This window comes from Argiope bruennichi, chromosome 9 (assembly GCF_947563725.1).
Source record: "Argiope bruennichi chromosome 9, qqArgBrue1.1, whole genome shotgun sequence".
Classification (NCBI taxonomy): Eukaryota; Metazoa; Arthropoda; class Arachnida; order Araneae; family Araneidae; genus Argiope; species Argiope bruennichi.
The window spans coordinates 71,871,016-71,891,429 of NC_079159.1; the positions used below are offsets into that span (position 1 = coordinate 71,871,016).

The 20,414-nt window shown below is 26.3% G+C and overlaps 1 protein-coding gene across 1 annotated transcript; it reads left to right on the forward strand.

Moving 5' to 3' along the window:
- The first annotated feature begins 772 nt into the window (after window positions 1–772).
- Window positions 773–15,211, forward strand: LOC129984613 (protein BTG4-like). Its single transcript, XM_056094537.1, has 4 exons — window positions 773–984; window positions 4,072–4,473; window positions 8,917–8,995; window positions 12,557–15,211. The coding sequence occupies exons 2-4, from the start codon at window positions 4,163–4,165 to the stop codon at window positions 12,875–12,877; spliced, it is 711 nt and encodes a 236-aa protein (XP_055950512.1). The 5' UTR covers window positions 773–984; window positions 4,072–4,162; the 3' UTR covers window positions 12,878–15,211.
- Window positions 15,212–20,414: the final 5,203 nt, after the last annotated feature.

Sequence of the window (20,414 nt, forward strand, 5' to 3'; positions counted from 1 at the left end):
TTCTGAATTTTTATACTGCTTTCATCTTTGTTTTATTTTATTTGTTTTTATCTTTGCTCTAAAAAAAAGATGAAAAGTCTTTATTTTTTTCAGATTAAAAATTTTTGTTTTATTAAGATTAGAAGCAATGAGTTAGAGATTTACAGCAACAAAAACTATTAACCCTTTCTATTATCTCACAAAGTTTCAACAAAATTATTTATATCTTCATGATATTATAAAAGATATCGAACAACATTGTAGAAATATCACTCAGTATCCTGTGCTAGTAGGAATCTATTGTGTTCGAAAATGAACACATGCCAGAAATGTTAAAGCTTGATTTATTCAATTTTTGCAAAAAATCTTTTGAAATTTGAAAGAAAGATAATTTAGTTTGAGCACAACAGAAGTCGTCTGTCCCTAATGAACCAGGCAGATATCTATATTAACTTTAGCACTTTTATCAAGTAAAATCAACAGAAACAGAACCAAATTGCAAACATGGTCAGAACCACAGAGAAAGATGGTCAGAACAAAGGCAAAAATCGTATAAAAAGATTTTTGTAAAAAAAAAAAAAAAAAACTATGTCTCAGTTCGTATCGATATGGCCTAAGGTTAATATAGTACATATCCGAATATTAAATTCCAAGATCTTTTGTTCAGAAACATTTTTTCAATTGTATATTATTCGAGTAACTGAAAGTAGCAATTATCAACCATATAAAGGATATAGTTAAGATTTGGCAGCATCGGATATTCTATATTATTTCGAAATCGGAATTGGCAACGTAGAAGTTGGAACTTAATTTCGATTTTCTCACCTCAATTGGTGAATTTGTGTTGTGGCATTTGTTAATTAAGTTTACTGTTATTTTTTAATTATTGTCTTCAATATTCTTAAGAGCTAGATTTAAATTAATCAAATAGTTTATATTATGTTAGTAGATTACGGAATTCTTTAAATTATATTTAAACTTTATCCTGATCGTGGATTGCAAAAGGTTAGTTCTTGTATCTGGGTTAATGCGATATTTTTTGTGTGTGTCATCAGAAATTTAATTTCTGTTTACCTTTAAATTTCCAAATTTTTGAGTGATACTGAAAAATAAAGATGCATCTTTTAAATTTTGCTTAGTATAAAAGTGTTTTGTTTTGAAGGACGCATACTTCCTGCGCACTACTTAAAGTTCAATAACATATGTTGCATGCAAATATACTTCCGTTTTCAAAATGTAAATATTGAAAAGTTTGCTCTTCCAAAAATTAAATGATTTGTTATTGTATTGTTTTAAATTTTTGTAGTTGTTTAATTGATTTTGATATTAGTTTGTAGTAAGTTTATAAATTTTAAAAAATTAAATAGTACCTTCCATAAATGTATTTGCAGCGTTCTAAAATATATGAAATTTGTTGCATTAATTATTTTTACCTGATTTTGAAATAAATAATAAATTTATCATGCTTTTTATGCACATGTACTATGTGAATATTTGTTTTTACATATGCAGTGTTTTCAAACAATACCGATTGCATATAATAATGTAAGAGAGATACAGTCTTTGCTCACCTTAATATTATTTAAAAAAAAAAAAACGAATCAAAGTTTGCAGTACAAGTTTTTTATATTTAGAATTATAAATTTATTGCGAATTTATTCAAAATTATGCAAATTAATTTTGATAATGAATATAAATTATTAATTGGATTTTTAAAAAAAGTTAGCTTTATTTCGTTTGTCATTCACACAAATCATTATTTTGAGTTCTTGTAGATCTTTTTAGACCCTTTGATTTTGCACTATATTAAGAATAATTTACTTTTGGAATTTTTTTATGTATCTTTTTTTTTTTTTTCACATTTAGTTAAAAAAAAATTATTTTGAAATTATTTTGTTTGATAAAATTATTAAAAGGGATAACTTTTTTTCAGATTGACAGTTATATTATTTCATTAATATTTCTTCGTATGTTTTTCTTTGTATCAATATGTTGTTTTGAATATTAGTGTTTCAAGCTACTTTAAGCTGTTCTCTAGAGAGGTGATCACATTTTTCTGTTTTTTTTTTTTTTTTTTTTTTTTTTTGTAAGTAATGAAAAATATTTGTAAGTAATAAATGTAAATAATAAAAAATCAAAAATTAATTTTTTGTATTTTTAAAAAAATAAGCATATGTATATATTTTTTAGTTCAGCTTGCAATTTTTGCCCATCTGTGTACAAGAATATAATTGAGTTATATATAATATCATTGAGATATATATTTCATTATGTTTTGTCATAAATTTCTTCTCTTTTTATTATATTTTAATTTTTACACTTCTATTTGTATATTTATAAACTCAATGTTAAATGGAATAAAGATTTATAAACAAATTTCCATGTGCCATGTATAATGAATTGATATTGTTTATTACAAATAATTCTTAAGAATAATGCCAGGATTAATTAATATATGTAAAATTCTCTCTCTCTCTCTCTCTCTTTTTTTTTTTTTTTAAAATTTTGGAGAATCAATTTTATGCTTTTTACTTTTATTTTGAAAAGAAAAAAGAATGGACTGGATATTGGTTTTAAATTTTAGTAAAATATGTGATTGTCTGTTTTAAATGCATCACATTATTATTTCAGCTTTTACACTATAGAACATTCTTTTAGCAAATGATGGAGGATCATTTGATTGAATGCTGCAGCTTACTTTCATGTTATAATCTTTTTATATGTTCTGCAGCTGCATTGTTATTATGTCATTAAAGTTGGAGAACAATTATCATAGAAGTATATAGAAATAGATCTAAATTATAATATAAGCTGTTTAAAAGTAAATATTGTATATTTAATATTTTGAAATCAATAATTTATTTTGTCATCGTTAATCACTAATACCATTTTCGTCTTTTTGCACTCTTTAAATTTTGTTGCTTTAAACTGTGTCTATTTTTAGAACACTTATCTCTAAATGTCTTTATTTATGGTGGTTTCTAAGAAAAGAATATAGAAAGAGTTCATTTTGCATAGGCAGAAGTTCATTCAAGTTTCTTGCATCGGCTTGTTATCACCACATTGGTGATATATGGTATTATTGCATTTAATTTTTGAAAATAAATTAAAAAAATATTTTACTAAGCTTAAAAGTATTTGAATACTTGGGAGCTTGAAAATGTCTGGTATGTGAAGAAAACCACAAATCAAATGGAAAAGCTGAATAATTATTTAAATATCAAATTGTTCTATATAAAAATTCTATTATGTAATCTAAAGTAGAATCAATTCATGACAAAAAAATTGTCTTCATTTCATTTGTTTTAAATTTATGTAAGTAATTAACATCAAATTCTTTGGAGCAAATGTAAAATAATCTTGTCTAATTTAATATAAAAATGTTAGTGTAATTAATCATTTATTTCATGGTTTTTATAAAAGGTTTTTTATATATTAGTATAAAATAAAATGTTCATTATTAAATATGCCTGAAACTTTTTCTATGTATATGTGTGTGCGTGCGCGTTATTTATTTTTTCTAATGTGTATAATATTTTCAAAAACACAAAATTTACAATTATCATTTTATCAGTTTTTAAATTTTTTAAAATCTAAATTTGATTTGTAACTTATTTTCAATTGTCACAAGCTTTTTAAAACAACTTTACAAATAATTTATAATAATTAATAATAAAATATTTAAAAAGTAACTTAGCGAATATAAAGACACATGCAACTGCAGCTAAAGTGAGAAGACAAATGGTGAGCAGCTATTTTTATTGCTTCATATTGATGGCCAAGAAAAAAGTAACTTCCATCTTATTTCAAATGGATCTTCCCTATCAAAATCTATTTATACAATGATCACTCACTATAAACAAAAACATTTGGCGAGAGGTGTCCCCCTAGTTGACACATAGTATACTTAATATTTGGAAAAGGTATAGTTTAAATACTTCATTTCTAATTACCTTTTTTCTGCAGACTGAAATTATTATTATTTGTTAACGCGAAATAAAAGTACAAAATTCACTATATATTTCTTATGGTGCTGTGTAGCAATTGTAATTGGAAAATCCAATAATAAAAGTTTTTTTTTTTCTTCCCTAGCTTTAAAATAATATATTCTGTACAGCCTGAATCCATTTTCTCTGCATGTATTATTCTTTTCTGTGTTACGTACTCACCCAAGAAATCCAAAATGAAAGAAGAAATCTGGGCTGCAGTTAACTTTTTAACTCGTCTTGTTAGTAAATATGAAGGTATTAGTGAAGATCAAATGAAAGATTTCCAAGATACACTGATTGAAGTTCTTACAGAAAAGTTTAAAGGACATTGGTTTCCAGAAAAACCTAATAAAGGCCAAGCTTACCGTTGTATCAGGGTCAATGGCAATGAACGGAGGGATCCTGTCCTGGAAAAAGCAGCTGAGAAATGTGGCCTTCGATATGAAAATTTGAATTTGCCAGCTGAATTAACTGTATGGGTTGACCCTCTTGAAGTTTGTTGTAGGTATGTGTATTTTGCTTCTCTTTCTTCTATAAAAAAAATTCATGAAGGATTCTTATCCTTTGATTCACAATATGTTAAATTTCAGTTATTTTTAAATTTTTTTGATTTTGAAATTAGTGTCTTATTTGTGTCAGTTCTCTTTTTGAATTGAGAAAGAGAATAGAGAGATAATAAAATATGATGAATATAAAAATGAGTGCAATTTCAACCCTACTATTATTATTTTACTTTCTTTAAAACATTCTACTTCTAAAAGATTTCATTTGTACAATAATCTTATTGTTATAAAAAGTTCATCAATATCTTTAGAAATCTGACATTACTGACTTAATGTGAATGTCTAAAAATAAATATTTAAATTTTGAAATTATATAGTTTGGGACTACATTAGGAAATTTTGTGCAAGTGTTTGGTGTGATTTTGTGTAAAAAAAACATAAAAATTTGAATAAAAATAATATAAAAAAAGCTAACTATATGAACTATATAATGGATATTGTAGTTTTATTTAATAGAGAAAATGTAGATGACATAATGCAGATGCAGTTTACATTAGTGGTTTCACTTTATTTTAATCAGCAAGAAAAATCTAGCATTACATATGCCTAATAAATTTTTATTAACTCTTTAGTTTCTGCTGTTAATGAATTATCAATTTGAAATCATAAAATAAAATAAAAACCCTGTCAATGAGAAGAATTTAAATAAGAATATGGCAATTGATTTGAGAATTATTTGAACTTTTTGATGATGTAATCATTATTGTGCTTTAAGTATTAACATGTTATTTTGGCCAAAATAATAACTTTCCTACTAGTAATGCATTCTTGCTGAAATACTATGTAGATTTGATCTAGGTATTGTGTATTCTGTTTTAGAAGCTTATAAATGCTCACCTTCAACTAGGGAAATGATAAGCAAAGTTTCAAATAAGCCTGAGCTATATGAGCAGTATTTTATAAATTGTAACACAGCTAAAAAACCAAAAAGGACTTAAACATTGCGGAAGAAAAAAATGTGTAAAAAGGGGGCGAGCAGAAAACTTTTCCACAGAAATGCAGATATCGGCATTTTTGGAATCGAATTTTATCATTCATGGGATTCATGTAAATCTGTATTGAAGTTTTTGTAACTTGGGAGGAGGGAAGCATGTGAAGTTTAGCTTGGTTTAGTTATATTAGCGTCCTGTGTTAAAGTAACACTAGGGCTATTTTGGGATGGACCTTGTAATTTTGAACTGCGATCAGATGATGAAGATAACATCTGAGTTGGCACTCCCCCCCTCCAAAATTTCACAACACACCTGTGGGGGGAAGGCATGTCAAAGAAGACACAGGCAGTATGCAAACAAATCTGCACGTTCTTTGCAAATTTTACTTGCAGCTTTAATGTAAAAGCATTTCGAATTCATAGCAAATTGTATAATACTGCCATAAGCCATTCTGAGTCCTGTCATAAGCCATGGGATGAATAGTGAGGTTTTGCTTGTGTTTTGTGATTACTTTTCAGCATTGGGTGGAATTCTTTTCTTTCTCACTTTTCGTTTCATCCAATCTGAAATGAAGGGAAGCAATTGTTCCAAATTTTGAGTGTTAGAGAAAAAAATGATTGTTAGCTCTCTGCGAAAATAGCTATTTTATCTTTGCAATATTTTTAAAACATTTTTATAGTTGTTTTAATTTTATTGTTGTTAGTTTTGTTCTCTTTCATTAGGGTGGGGACTGTCATTTCTGATAAAGCAAAATTGCAGTATATTGTTGGAAAAATAAAAGAAAGAAAAAGAGAAAAATTTAAATGTGAGAAAAAGAAACTATGGGAAAAATTAATACAGTGTAGTGTGGGAGGAAAAATCTTGTGTATTCTTTGTAACGACTTTATTATGTTAAAAAAGAATTTGTCACAGTAGCCAATCACATAAAAACAAAGAAACACATGAAAAAGATTCTTACAAATGTAAACTATGTTTTTATGAAGTAATTTTTTTTTCTGAGTTGATCATTATTTTTAGTGACAGCAGTAACAACAGCAAAACATCTGCAAATTTATGTTTTTCTTTGTAAGAGAATTTCAAATGACGAATCTCTAATTTTGAATGTCATTGTCCTAAAGGAATTTGCGATTTTCAATTGCTAATATTCTGGTAAATGTTGGTTAAACCTTTGCTAAAGATTAATAACAGCTTTAAATTATTTGGTATTAAGTAGAAATTATGTAACCTTCAAAACACAATTTGGTGTTGCAAAGATATTTTTAAAAAATTACAAATTATAAAATTTTTATTGAATTTATATGGTACTACAAACAATAATAATATGAATAGTCTTTTCACACTGGTAAATTCTTTTCCCCCCTTCTGTGAATAGAATTGTGGGGGAACATCTGATTTCTTTAAAATTATTATTCCCATATACCAGTAACAATCATTCATTTCAGCAATCATTTTGAATAGCAGCTTTGAATAAAAGAAAAGGCATGCTTTTTGCTAATATTATAATTCTGGTTTAGTTTAAATGTTGACAATTTAAAAATCTGAATACACATAAAAAAAAGAACTAAAATAGTCGAAAATTCTTCTAGTTTTCTTGAAACATTAAAGTTTTATGAATTGCCTCATCAATTTTCACTATGAAATGAATTAAGATGTATACAAATGTATTCCTTTCATTATTTGATTTAGCAGTGTATCCAGATTGCTGATTTCTTAATTTTTAGCTGTGCATGTTCCACAAACATATTTTTTACATTTTTCAAGTTTTGTTATCTTTTCATACATTTGACATTATTTATATTTATGGATATTCAAAGTTTTGTTGCCTTTTCATGCATTCATTTGACATTGTTTATATTTATGGGATGGAATCTCAAAAGCATCAATTTTCTCTCAGTTGGAAATGGAATACTTGAAACAAAATGGGAAATATATATATATATATATATATATATATATATATATATATATATTATTAGGAAAAATTACTTGTAAAACAAAGTAATCTGTTTAAGCTGCATTTGTTTGTAATTGAATCCCATATATTGCATTCATATATTTTGGAAGGAAAATGAGCCAATTCAGTTACAGTATTAGATTTTTTCAATACATGGTATTGGGTTCATCTTTATATAAAACTGGTAATTTCACATTTCTGTATGTTTTTATCTTTATACCATTTTGATGAATTCTTCGTCTTCTTTTTTTTGGGGGGGGGGGTAACATTTGAAAATACATATGTTTTTATTTATTATAATCCATGATTGTTTAATTTCACATTTGTATTCACTATTATTTAAATAGATGCTCACTATTTATAAATATTGTTAGTGATTCTAATGATGTATCTTACTTGTTAATATTATCTTTATACATTATAATTCATTCATTTTATATTTTTGATCAATTTATATGTCAATTTCATAATTTTTTTAATGGACTGTGGTCTTAAGCTACTGCAGATCTGTAATCCTGTTTTTTTTATTTTTTTTATGAGAACTTTTTTCATTATTAAAAATTTTTCTAGTACTCAGTTTTTTCATAAACTCTTGATATTTCAACTTTAAAAAAATTTATAGTATTACTAAAGTGCTTACATAATATTTTGTTCTTTTCTTTATTCTCTTTTTTCTTATAAAAATGTCTTAATTTTTTTATAAAAATAATTACAATATTGATTCAGAAACTAAACTGATGTAATTTAAGTAATTGCTCATGTGCATTTTTCTGTTCCTTTAAATTTTTAATTATTTTCATCCAAAACTGATTACTTTATATTTAGAAGAGTGCAATGCATTTTGTAAAGATGTTTGTTCTTTTTAATAATCAAGCAATGGGATTTATTTAATGTTATATAAAATTTTGTTTTATGAATTCAAGCATTTTCTGTTCACCATTTATTGCAGTTTTTTTTTTTTTAATAGATAAGATTAATAAGCAAAAGAAATTGTTCATATTCTTAATGTAGGTTTAATTTTTCTTTTAATTGATGGAACACTTCTAAGAGTTAAGAATTATTATAATTCTTAACTCTTATTATAATTCTTAATTGTTATAATTCTTAATTGTCAACATTTTCTTAGTATTAGTAACCACTTTTTAACTTTATATAAATTCCTAATATAAAAAATGACCTCTTTGATGTTTCTTTTATTTAGCAAAATGTTTGTCTTTACGTGGTATTTGAAATATGAAGACATACTTGAAAATTTTTTTTATTTCCATTAATTTTATTTCACTGGTATTTCGATTAATATAATGTTTAAATGCTACTAAACATTCAACATATATGTCACAAAATTTGTCATGAATAATTAATTAAAGTGTATCCCTACTAGGGGAAATGTATCAAATAATGCAAATGTTGTATTCTTTTTTAATCATATATTTTTTTTTGTATTTTAAAATTAAATCATTTTAATACTGAAATAAGCTGATGTATTTTTTATACTTCAGGTTTGGGGAAAATGAAGGTTCATATTGTACAGTCGCTTGTTTTAAAGATAATAAAGAAAATTGTTCAAATAATGTTCAAGTAAGCAATTTTTCTTTGTAAATATTTTAATTGAGATAGGAAATGTATTTTTTAACTTTATATTTTATAAACTTAATTTTTTTTTTTTTTTTGTAGATTATTATTTTTGAAAGAAACAACTATTGCAGCTAATATTTAGTCTTGTATTATTTTTGTTATTATTAAACTGTCTAGTTCAGTTCCTTTATATTTTGTTACTTGAAATGAAAATACCTTAGTTTGTAGCTTCATTTGAAACAATAATTTGAATTTAGAATGACTAGTCATATGTTTGACATTCCACTCGTTTGCAAACCCTTCACAAATATAAAATACGTTTTCCCCTCCCCCCTTCTTTTATTGTTTTTTATTCATTGATGAAAACCTTTAAAAATTGTACTGTTTTATCTTCAAAGAAACATTTTGTAATTCTATTTTAATATGTTCAAGCTGCTTTATGGAAATAAAAAAAAAAAAAGAAAAGAAAGAAGTAGTCATAACTAATCTGTAACTAATTTTCAATTTTTTTCCGATCTAATTTGGTTGTTTCGTGTTAGATTTTTTTTTTTTGACTTATATCTTTTTTTTATTGCAAATAAAATTTAAATAAATTGACCCCTAATATATGTTAGGTATCAGTTTCAATATTACATCTTGAAAATTACTTTTGAAACAAATCCATTGCATAACAAAGCCACTCAGTATCATTATTTTGCCATTTATATGTGCAGATACTATACAAATATTGAATTCACCTTTTGTTTAAATTTCACCCTTTCTATTCTTTTACTTAAATTTTCAAATTCTTATTTTCAAAATATCATTTCTATGTTTCCATTTTATATGTATTATGTTCTTAATATTGATTCAAAACTTCACCTTTCATTTTATCAAAAGAAAAAGTGGATAAAAATATTTGAACTAAATATAAATACTTTTAAATTATTTTTTAAAAAAATTTTCAATAAAAGAAATTTGATTTATGAAAAGCTTATTTCTGCAGAACTCAATGTTTTAAATTGCTAGCAATAGAACTTTCATAATGAAATTTTTCGATTTAAAAACAATCGAAAAGATGGATTTGGGTAGTTTGTCTAATCACTTATTTATTAGTGAAATAAATGATAATCTAAAACAGTAATAGATTATTTTCATAAAACTCTTAACTGTTTTACTAAAATGCTCTAGTCTTGTCTCAAGATGTGCAGTAGTGATTAAACATTTAAAATGTGTTTTGTCTGTTTCTTTTAAGCAATATTTTGAGACTCAAATCCTAAAGCAAATTCTGTATACTTTCTCTATGCATCTATTCAACAAGAATGAAATATTCTTTTATATGCAATGATAAATAGAAACAGTTGTAAAGTTGAGAATCATTTATGATTTCTTATATTCACTTTTGCAAACTGTACCTAGGAATATATTTATTGTAATGATTGAACCAGCTATCTAATCTATAAAGAATTATTGATATTGTAATTTATATAAATAAAAGTGAAAATTCATATATGATTTAAATGCAACAGAAATTCAAACTAGCGATCTATTTTTTTAATTATAAATATATAGTTTGTAAATACTATGATACATGAATAAAATTTCATGAGAGGCAATTTAATAATTAATTTTAATTTAGCAGTAAATGTTTCCAGGTGTAGAAATGATAATTGTATAGTGAGAAGTATTATTCCTATTGAATAAAAATATTTTAGATATTTTAAACTGTCGAGTTCATTTGTGTCCAAGTTACTACTCGCATTCTTTAGTGAAATTTTTGATCTTCCTAAAAATAATTATCATATGGAGATAAAAAATTAATTTTATCAATTTCTAGGAATTATTTAGTATGATGTTTTTTTATGGGGAGGGGAAGAGGAGAAGCAGGCAGTTAAAAAAAAAAATTTCATTTGATATTTTTATTTTTATTTCAGAGAAAGGTGTGGATGTTAAGAGTATTTAAAAATATTTTTTTTACTTTAAAATATAGTTATTAAAAAATGTATTTTTTATATATGCATTAATATTTTTTTTCTGTTGGGTGCTAATTGTATGTTTTCAAATGGACATTATTACCATATAGTGAGTGATACAGATGATTTGATATCAGTTTTTTTTTTGTCATTTGATGCATAGCTGAATTTTTCTCATAAATATTGAAATATTGAGGCCTTATTGCAAGTTTTACAATAATTTAAATATTTTTATAAATTAAAATGTTTTTATTTTGCTATTAGCTACCAATTAATATTATAATTATTAGATTTTATTTTGTCCTCTATTGCTTTTTTAAAAATAGTTGTAACTCAAAATGTATATTTTCAAGTTGACTCTCATTTACATAGTTGCTTTCATATGTGCTTCCTTGCAAAGCCATTTTTTTTCTTTGTACTTTGTATTGTTAATGATGGAAGAATTGTATTTACTGCCAAAGTATTTTAAATTGCTGGAATAATTTAATATGTTGCTTTTACTTTTAAATAAAGTTATGATTGCATTTCTTTTCTTTTTTATTTAGTATTTAATCATGTGTGTTAATATAAATTGCTTAAGGCTAGAAAAAATGTGTGCCAAAATGTTCTTATTCAAGCCCAACAGCTTCCGAATGCTATCCCATGCATGAGAAACTACCAAATAGCAGCAATCATGTGTTTAGGAAAATAGTTTTCAATGAGATACAATATTCATTTCAAATAGAATATCCAATTTTTGTCAAACTGTGCAACTTATATATGCATCTTTATTACTTTTACATGAACAACTTAAAAGATCATTTTCTAAACGATTAATGTTCAGTTTGAAGCAATATTGCTGATGTGAAATTTTTTTGATAAGCATTTTCACATTGTGAATATATGATAAATCTGTTCAGAATGAGAAGTTTATTCTTTAGCTCTATTTCTTCTATTAAGATCTTATATTAAAGAAGTTTAATAGTAAATGTAATTGGGCAGAATTCATATATTATGCTGTCAATGCAAAATCATCTTCCAACCTGAAAAATGAAGTTTTTTGGGAGGAAATTTACCTTGTTAGTATCAAAGTATAGTAAATGAAGAAGTTTTTTTGGAAGGAAATTTGCCTTATTAGTATTAAAGTATAGTATTAAGATATAAGTAATTTAATTTTATAAAGGTTAGAGATTATATACTTTTATAATATTATGTAATATTATTATAAAGATATAGATTTAGAATAATTTTCTGGAATATTTCTCTTAACATAATCATTTCATGTATTTGGTATGTGATAAACATTTCATAAAAATAATTTAAAATCAGCAAAATTTTTTGGATTTTAAAATTAAATAACTGGATGTGCTTACAATGTTGTGAATCTGCAATTATTTTGAGATTTAAAATATGACTGCCATCTCCAAGTTTAACTAAAAATTGAACCGTTTCAGTCAGTAAAGGTACATAAACTTTGTATTCTATAAAGCAACTGTTATGAAGAATTTTGTAAAAAAGTATGGTGTAATTTCTCAAAGTTTATTCACTTGATTGAACTTGAATTCACATGTAAAATTTTAATTCTTAGAGGATTAATTATAATATGAATTAAATAACATGAAACATGTTTCAGAACTCACCTGAATGCCAAAAGAAACAAAAGAACCGGAGAAAGCCTCTAGAAAAGCAGAAAAAACCTACCACCATCCGAAACTCCACTACTCAGCCTTGTCCACCGAAAGGTTTCAATCCTAAATCTCCTCTCATCCATTCCAAAGGTGCCCCCTGCTACTTTAATACCTATTTCGACTGGAGTCCTGCGGGTATTCCGATTTCTGCACGATATCCTCGTAACAATGGATCCAATATGCTGGATTTGCCATTCATCCGTCGTCCCAAGAAACCCATTCGCCCCATCTACCCCAATGACAGATATCATTGGGCAAGGAAGTGATTTTTGCACCAACTTATTTGTACAGAAGAAAAGGATTTCAGATTTTACATTTATTATTAAATTCTATTTTATGATTCTGTGATTAAAGTTGAAGATTTAAAAATCAGAAATGTATTAAGATCAAAGGGTTATATATCAATGTATTTAATTCCCGGTGTTTTTATTCCTTTTATATATGTGAGCTTTCCAAGTTAAGAAATTATTGTAATTTATATGATTGAGGTGCAATTGTTGAATTTTGATTAAAAATGTATGTATGATTATTAAATGTTTTGAAATTGTATGATTCTTTTATGTAATTGTAGCTGCCATTTTTTTTATACATGCATAATTTTGCATTTTTTTAATGATATGTTATGTTTAAAAACCTTTATACATAGTTTTGTATTTCTGCACTTAATATTTTAGTTTATATCTATTTAATGTACTTTTTTGGTATGCCTTTTTTTTTTTTTTTGGTTAACAAACAAATGCATTGCATATTTATCTTAGCATTCGTCTAATATTCACCTCACTTAAATGTTTATATGAGGGATATTAAATTAGTATTATTCTATTAAAACGCACAAAGATACCTCAAATATATGAGGTACCTGTTTTAGAGGTATACTAATTGATATTTATATATAGATGTGACCAAGGATGTGCTTTAAAAAAAAACTTTCTCAGGATTTATCATCTAGATTGTAACTTTGGCAATGTTAAGTTTTTGTAAATTATTCCACAGTTTAAAAACCATGTTTATATGAATATACTTAGATCTGTGTAATTTTTTCTATTGTAAACTGTAAATTTATTCCATGTTTTCTCATCTCAGTTTGTCATTGTTCAAACTGCATTGTATAAAATGTTGCAAGACCAATGCTTTTTACCCATTGTCATTCTAAGAATTTCTATAAATACTAGTCTTGTAAAGTTGGTCTTGCAGTCCCAGAACGTAATTTATTTTTTATTTCGGGCATTTAGGAAGAAGAGAGCCAGTTTCACTTTCATTCATGTCTGGTTCCAGTTCAAAGAACTCCATTCAAAGCATTTTGTGAGGTGATAATTCGCAGTGCTTTCTATTTAAATAGTAGACTAATTGTAGAAAATGCTTTTTAGTGAAGCTTATGCACAATCCTTTTTGTAACATCTGTCATTTGCTATTGACAGTTTTAAATGTCTTTGAGCACACATCTCTTTTTAAAAAGCAAACTATTCTCAATAAAAGCAATTCATTTTTGCTCTCTTTGGAGTCACTGTTGTATATCAATTTAGAATGGGGAAAATTGAATATATGCACCATAAGGCCTTGTAAGTTAATCTGAGGACCCAATAAGTCTTTACTTAAATATCTCATTCCTACACTTTTTACCAATGCATATTCTTGAAGTGAGAAATAAAATGTTTTGTATTTCATGATTGATATCTGCCCATTGTAAGGAGATAATTGCAACTCCTGAGGATCGCTTTATTTGCGATCTAGCAGTTTTCGATTGTTACTTAGTTCAGATAAGTTAAATGTAAGAAGCACTAATAATGAACCTCAAAATAAATTATAAGTAAAATATTTCTTTAAGTTGAAAAGTTGGATTGCATATTAAAATTATCAAGTAAAAGAAAATATATTAAATTTAATACAGTTAGTTACATTCTGCTATTTATTTTCTTCTTAAATTTTAGAATTATTTGAAAGAAGCGTTAGAATTCAGCAGATTAATCGGGATTATAAAAAAATATTGCCAGTCATTGAACATTTATGGCTCTGAACTTTTTCCACTGATGTAAAGTTGAGCTCAAAGCTCTGAAAGAAATCAAATTTGATTGATTTTTAAACAAGAAATTTAGCTTTTGCCAGGTAATAAAAATTTTACCAACAATTAGATGATAATGTAGTTATCCTAATATGTATAATAATTCTTGGAATGTTTAAAACATTGTTCAGTTCTTACATTAGCTGATAATTTATCTTACAGTTGAATATTAATCCCTTTTCCTTTACATATACCATATAATTCAGGCATGTTTATTGTGGTTACAGCAATATTAATAAATTTTCAAAATAATCTTAATTTTGTTTTTTGTTCCTTTCCTAAGTGCGCTTATATAATCTTGACTTCGCTCGAGGCTCTTAGTTACAGAGCCATTGAGAGTTGGAAAGCTTTTCTCATTTTGCAACTAACTGTTGAAAAACAATCGTTTACTTGCATTCAGGATGTTCTAACTCTCAGGGCAATGGTGTATTATTCCCCCTTTGTAACGGTGAAAGAAAGAAAATCTATCTTTTAAAGAACAAACTTACTTTTTTGTAACTTGTCGATATTTTTTGAATAAAAGTGCTTGGATGTTCAACAAGTGTGGCTTTTTTCCTTAATGAATTGTTTTTGGTTCTGTTGCTCACTATAGCCACAGACCATTCCGAAATTTAGATTTCAGTTATGTAATAAATCAGTCATGATAATTGTAATCATTGAATCATTATATAAAGCTGTCTTAGCTAAATTGAAAAGAAATGTTAAAATAAGAATTATAATTCTGGAGATTATCTTAGTAAAATTTTATCATTGAACTAAAGTGTTGCAAACCTATCAAATTCTAATAATTTTATTTTTTATGCATTTTATTTAAAGAATTTTTTTAAATAACGAATTTTATCGCGAGTATTTGTTTCAGATGTCAAATTTTAAATTCTTTCATTGAGAATTTCATGGCTGTTTGGAAATTTTGTTCTAGATAAATTGAACTCTTCAGATGTAAGCTCAGGTTGGCATTATCAAACATATCTTTGTGTGTGTTTTTCTTAACTCTTTCATTCAGTCATAGCTGATTTTTTTTTTTCTTTAACATTCTATTTGCCATTGTAGTATTTTTAACTCCTTAATTTGTATCCAGTCTTTGTTTATATGTTAAAATATAAATGATATATATATATATATATATTTAATTTTATAAATTGATCCAAATATGACAAGTAATTTATAGCATTTTCAAACGTTCTATAGATTCTAATTTGAATTAAAATAACAATGCTTTCTAAAATAGTAGGGAAAATTTAATTAAATTGCTGAAAAAGTATCCAATTAAAGAATTTAATGTTCAGCATTTTTTGAATAATTACATATTTCATGGCTGCTATTCCAGACACGAGTTTGAAAGGTTAATGACTAAATTTGGGCAGACATTTTATTACATCAACCCTCTTTTGTACTTTTCCAGATTTAAGATGAGTTGTTGGAAAGTAGAAAGATTCCTTGAGTAGGGGGAGATAAGTAAACATTTCACTTATGCACATTATTGTATGACTTGCACTTATTCCTAATACATACCTTAAATAATTTCCAGTATAAATTAATATTTAATGCTTCTCTTTTTTTATATACTACTTATTCACCGACTTGAAGAAAAATAGTTATTTAATTTAATGTATTTTAATAAATTTGGTTATATTTTATTGGATGAATATGGAATTATTTCAGAGGCAATAAATATTGCTTCTCTGAAGGAAATATTTAAATTTTAATTACTAGTATATATGTAACATTTAATGTAGTGAATTGTATATATGTAATGAAATAAGTCTTCCTTACATAAATCTCGAGTTTCCATTCAGTTTTGATGGAGTTCTTTAAAACAAGACAGATCGCTGTCTCAAAGTCCAAAAATTACTTTAAGTATTTGTTAATTAAAGCTTAAATAAGTTTTCCTTCTAAATCTTCTGAAAGTATTTTCTCGCAAAAAGGGTTTTTAAATCGTCTTTTAAAAAAGTGGCTTTCAGTGATATAAGTTTTATTTCTGTGCAATTTTTTTTCAGTTATTCTAATGAACTTTTTTCAGTTTAATTTTATACATAATTTGTTACAATGTTTTATTGTAATGATGAATTGGAAACTAATTTCATTGTTTCCTCAAACCATTCAGTTGATACTTTTGCCAGTGTTAAAGTTTTATTATTATTTCTTTGGCATTAACTGCAAACTAGGATGTTGCTTTCACTTTAATTTTGTAGTCAATATATTTTTTAATTTGCACCCATAGTAATTTATAATAAATTTAATTATATTAAATTTATAATTCTTAGCCTTGTAAAATATGAAGGTGAAATTTTAAATGCATCTCAAATGGATAGTTTAATAGCCCGGTTATATATATGTCAATATTTTGGACCTCCCCCCCCCCAAAAAAAAAAAAAAAAAACTGGTAGTGTATGTGTAAAGTGTATGCTTGTTTTAATGGAATAATTTCTTTTGAATAGTAGTTTTCAGTCGTCTACATCTCTTTAATTGCAAAAAATGCGAGCTATACCGAGTATTCTATTAGTTTATAATGTTATTAGTTATTTATTCTATTCTGGATGAAAAACACAACTAGTGTTTCCTACTGAAATAATTCAAAATGGTTTTATATTTATATCTCTTATTATTCGATACATTTCTGGTTAATTTGATGTCAGTTCGCTTCAATCCCCCCCCCCCCCCACTGGAAACTGCCTTGTGCACTTTTAACTGAGAGTAGCATAAAATGTCTAAAACATTAACTGGAAAATTTTTAATAGTGTGAAAACACAGAAAGTGTTGTAAATTTCGGCAAAACATTAAAGTGAGGATTGTATTTACGATTTTAATGGTTATACATGAATAGTATGGATAATTTGTATGAATTATGTAAATTCTTGAATTTTTTCTAATTAAATAATTTTTGGTTTTGTGAAGAAGAGATCTTTTTCAACTCCTTTTACATCTTGATTTTGGACATTTCCGCTTGTGTAACACTTCAGATCATTTTGTTATTGTAACGTTTCGTAACTTTATATTTTAAGGAGAAAAAAGATTTTTGAAGAAACTGGGTGTAGCCGGAATCGGGTCGGCCGTAATGGTGATATAATTTGCGTGATTGAATCCAATTGACGATCGACACTCGTAATGCACCCGTCATTGCTTGATTGGTGCATTTTCAGTACCCCAGGTTTTGAAGGACAATAGGAAATTCAATCGCCGCTCTTTCTCGAAGACCTGAGATGACTTGATTGTGACTGTGACTTGAAATCGGATTTTTCTATTCATCTGATGGAGGGCCCAACGAACCGCAAGCTGTCCAAAACATTCAAGAGTATGTCCATTTTGTCATTTTCCTTGCATATAAAAGTGTGTCCATGTAGGTCACCAAAAAATCTTTAATTGCTGCCGTTTTTTATTACTATTGTTATTTACCCCCCCCCCCCCTTTTTCTTATTGTGGAAATTATTTGATCATTTTTGGCTCTTAAAGTTTTTCTATTTTCAGACAAAATGACTACGAATGTTTTAAAAACAAATGTATAAAAATAAGAGTTTTTTTTTTTTTTTGATTTTTGTTTCCTATTTTATATGTAACTTAGAAATTATGAAACAAAATACTTGTTTTTTCTAAAAATATTTGCAATTTTGGTGTTTTTAGAATCATTATTTTCTTTTCTTCAAAACAATTATTCATCGACACAAAGTATATTTTATCTACTCTCTCTCTCTCTCTCTCTCTCTTTTTCATTTTAATTAAATTGATAAATGAACACATGAGTGAAAATCTTATCCAAATTAAAAATTTTGATTGTAATTCTATTACTAGAATTATTAGAAGGATATTTGGTCATATTTTTTATAAGATTATGATTTTTTTTCCCCCTCCTTGAATGGGTGAGTGAGTGTGGGTTTCACGGCACAAGGACCAGATCTGGCTAATTACGCCAATCTTGGAATCATTTCCCCCCCCCCCCTTGAAACTAAGCAATGTGAAAATGCTCGTTGGAAAACAGGAGAATTTTCTAATTGGATTTCATTTTATTAAAAAAGAAATCTCTTTTATAGAAATATTTGAAACAAATTAGATTAACTAATCGACTTTGAATTGTAAATATAAAAAAAATTAACTGTAGGAATAAAAAGGAATTCTACTCTGTGAGAAGTATACTGACAAAAAGTTAAGATTTAAAAAACTGATTTTTTCTTTTTTTAAAAATATTTAGATTATTTTATATAAGCTGCTTTGATGAAATAATGAAAAAGGTTTGAATTTTAGTTTAGCAACAAAAATTTATGGTAGAAAATTTTGAAAAAAAAAAAAAAAACAATTGTCAAATTTACATAAATATCACACTACAAATCAATTACTGTCATTAAAAAGATTTGAAAAAAAAATTATGGGTAAAAAACATTTTCGGAAATTTTCTTAAAAAACGCCATAATTTATCCTAACTTGTACTTAATTAAAATTCAAAACAACTCTCTGATATACGCATTTCAAGTCTCCATAGAATATCTAGTGCTATCGAGAACTTGTTCTGATTGTCTGGTTCAAAAAAAACACGTGCATTTTTATTTTTTTTTTATTTTTAGTTGTTGTTTTAATATAAAATATGATAAAAATTTTGAATTATGTTTTTGAATGAATGTCTGAAATTGATAGTAACATAACCAATATGTGTAAGCATATTGTTTTCCAAATAATGAATACTAAGAGCGTAGAACCTATATATTTTTTAACACAATATATTGCTCGCAGCATTTTGAAGAGCTACTTCTATACATCTTATAATACATTAAACAACAATTATTTAATAAAAATATTCTCTACTTTAACAAATTTAAGAATCCTCAATTGAAATATATTGAATTACATAGAAAAATTGAATTTCGAATTAACAGGCTATATCTGAAATAGATATTTTAATATTGTTTTTAAAAACAATTGGTGTTTGCTCTCGTTACATCTTTCTATGCTTGATTATAAGTGTTTTCTGCAATAATTATAGTTGTGTAACCACGTATATAACAATCAAGTTCACATCGAAGAATTCTGAAATAATTTGCTGTACCCTATGCATTGTACAAATATATGGACCATGAAATGTTGATCTAAAGCATATCTGTCAAATTCAAAGGCTGAAATAAGATAAATTAACTCTTTGCACTCGGGTGCATCATTTTGACATTTTATTTAGTTATTTTTAATTTTAGTTTTTAGAAATACCAACAGAGTGATAAGAAGAGAAGATGTAAGTTAATTTTTATGGGAAATTCAACTTAAAACACTTCCATATATTTATTTTTTGGAGCAATAAACATATTCTTGTATTAGGTGAATAATTATGCATGAAGTTACATTTTTCTACTGGATTGCCACTCCCCTAGGAAAACACCGGAAGATGCAGAGGAATTTGAAGTTTCTTAGTTATTTTTTTCCCATAAAAAATGCCGATAATCTAAAGTTGGCAAGAATAAAATGATCGTAGTCATAGCTATTAAAAACGAAACTGTGTCATTCGGGATCATGTAATGCGAGAACTCATGCGTTTCCTTTCTTCCTTTTTTTTTTTTTTTTCTGTATAGATCATTCCAGTTTCGATTTGCGCGACAGTTGTTCTTTTACCGTGAAACTCCAGAACTGCAGTTAATGAGCGTGCGTGAGACTTTAATAACTGCCTGAAAGAACAGAATATCATTCTCTGACGGGATTAGCAACATTCAATACGCGGAAACAGCACAGTGGTGTTTAGTCAATCATACTTGAGTTTATTGAATGATTTG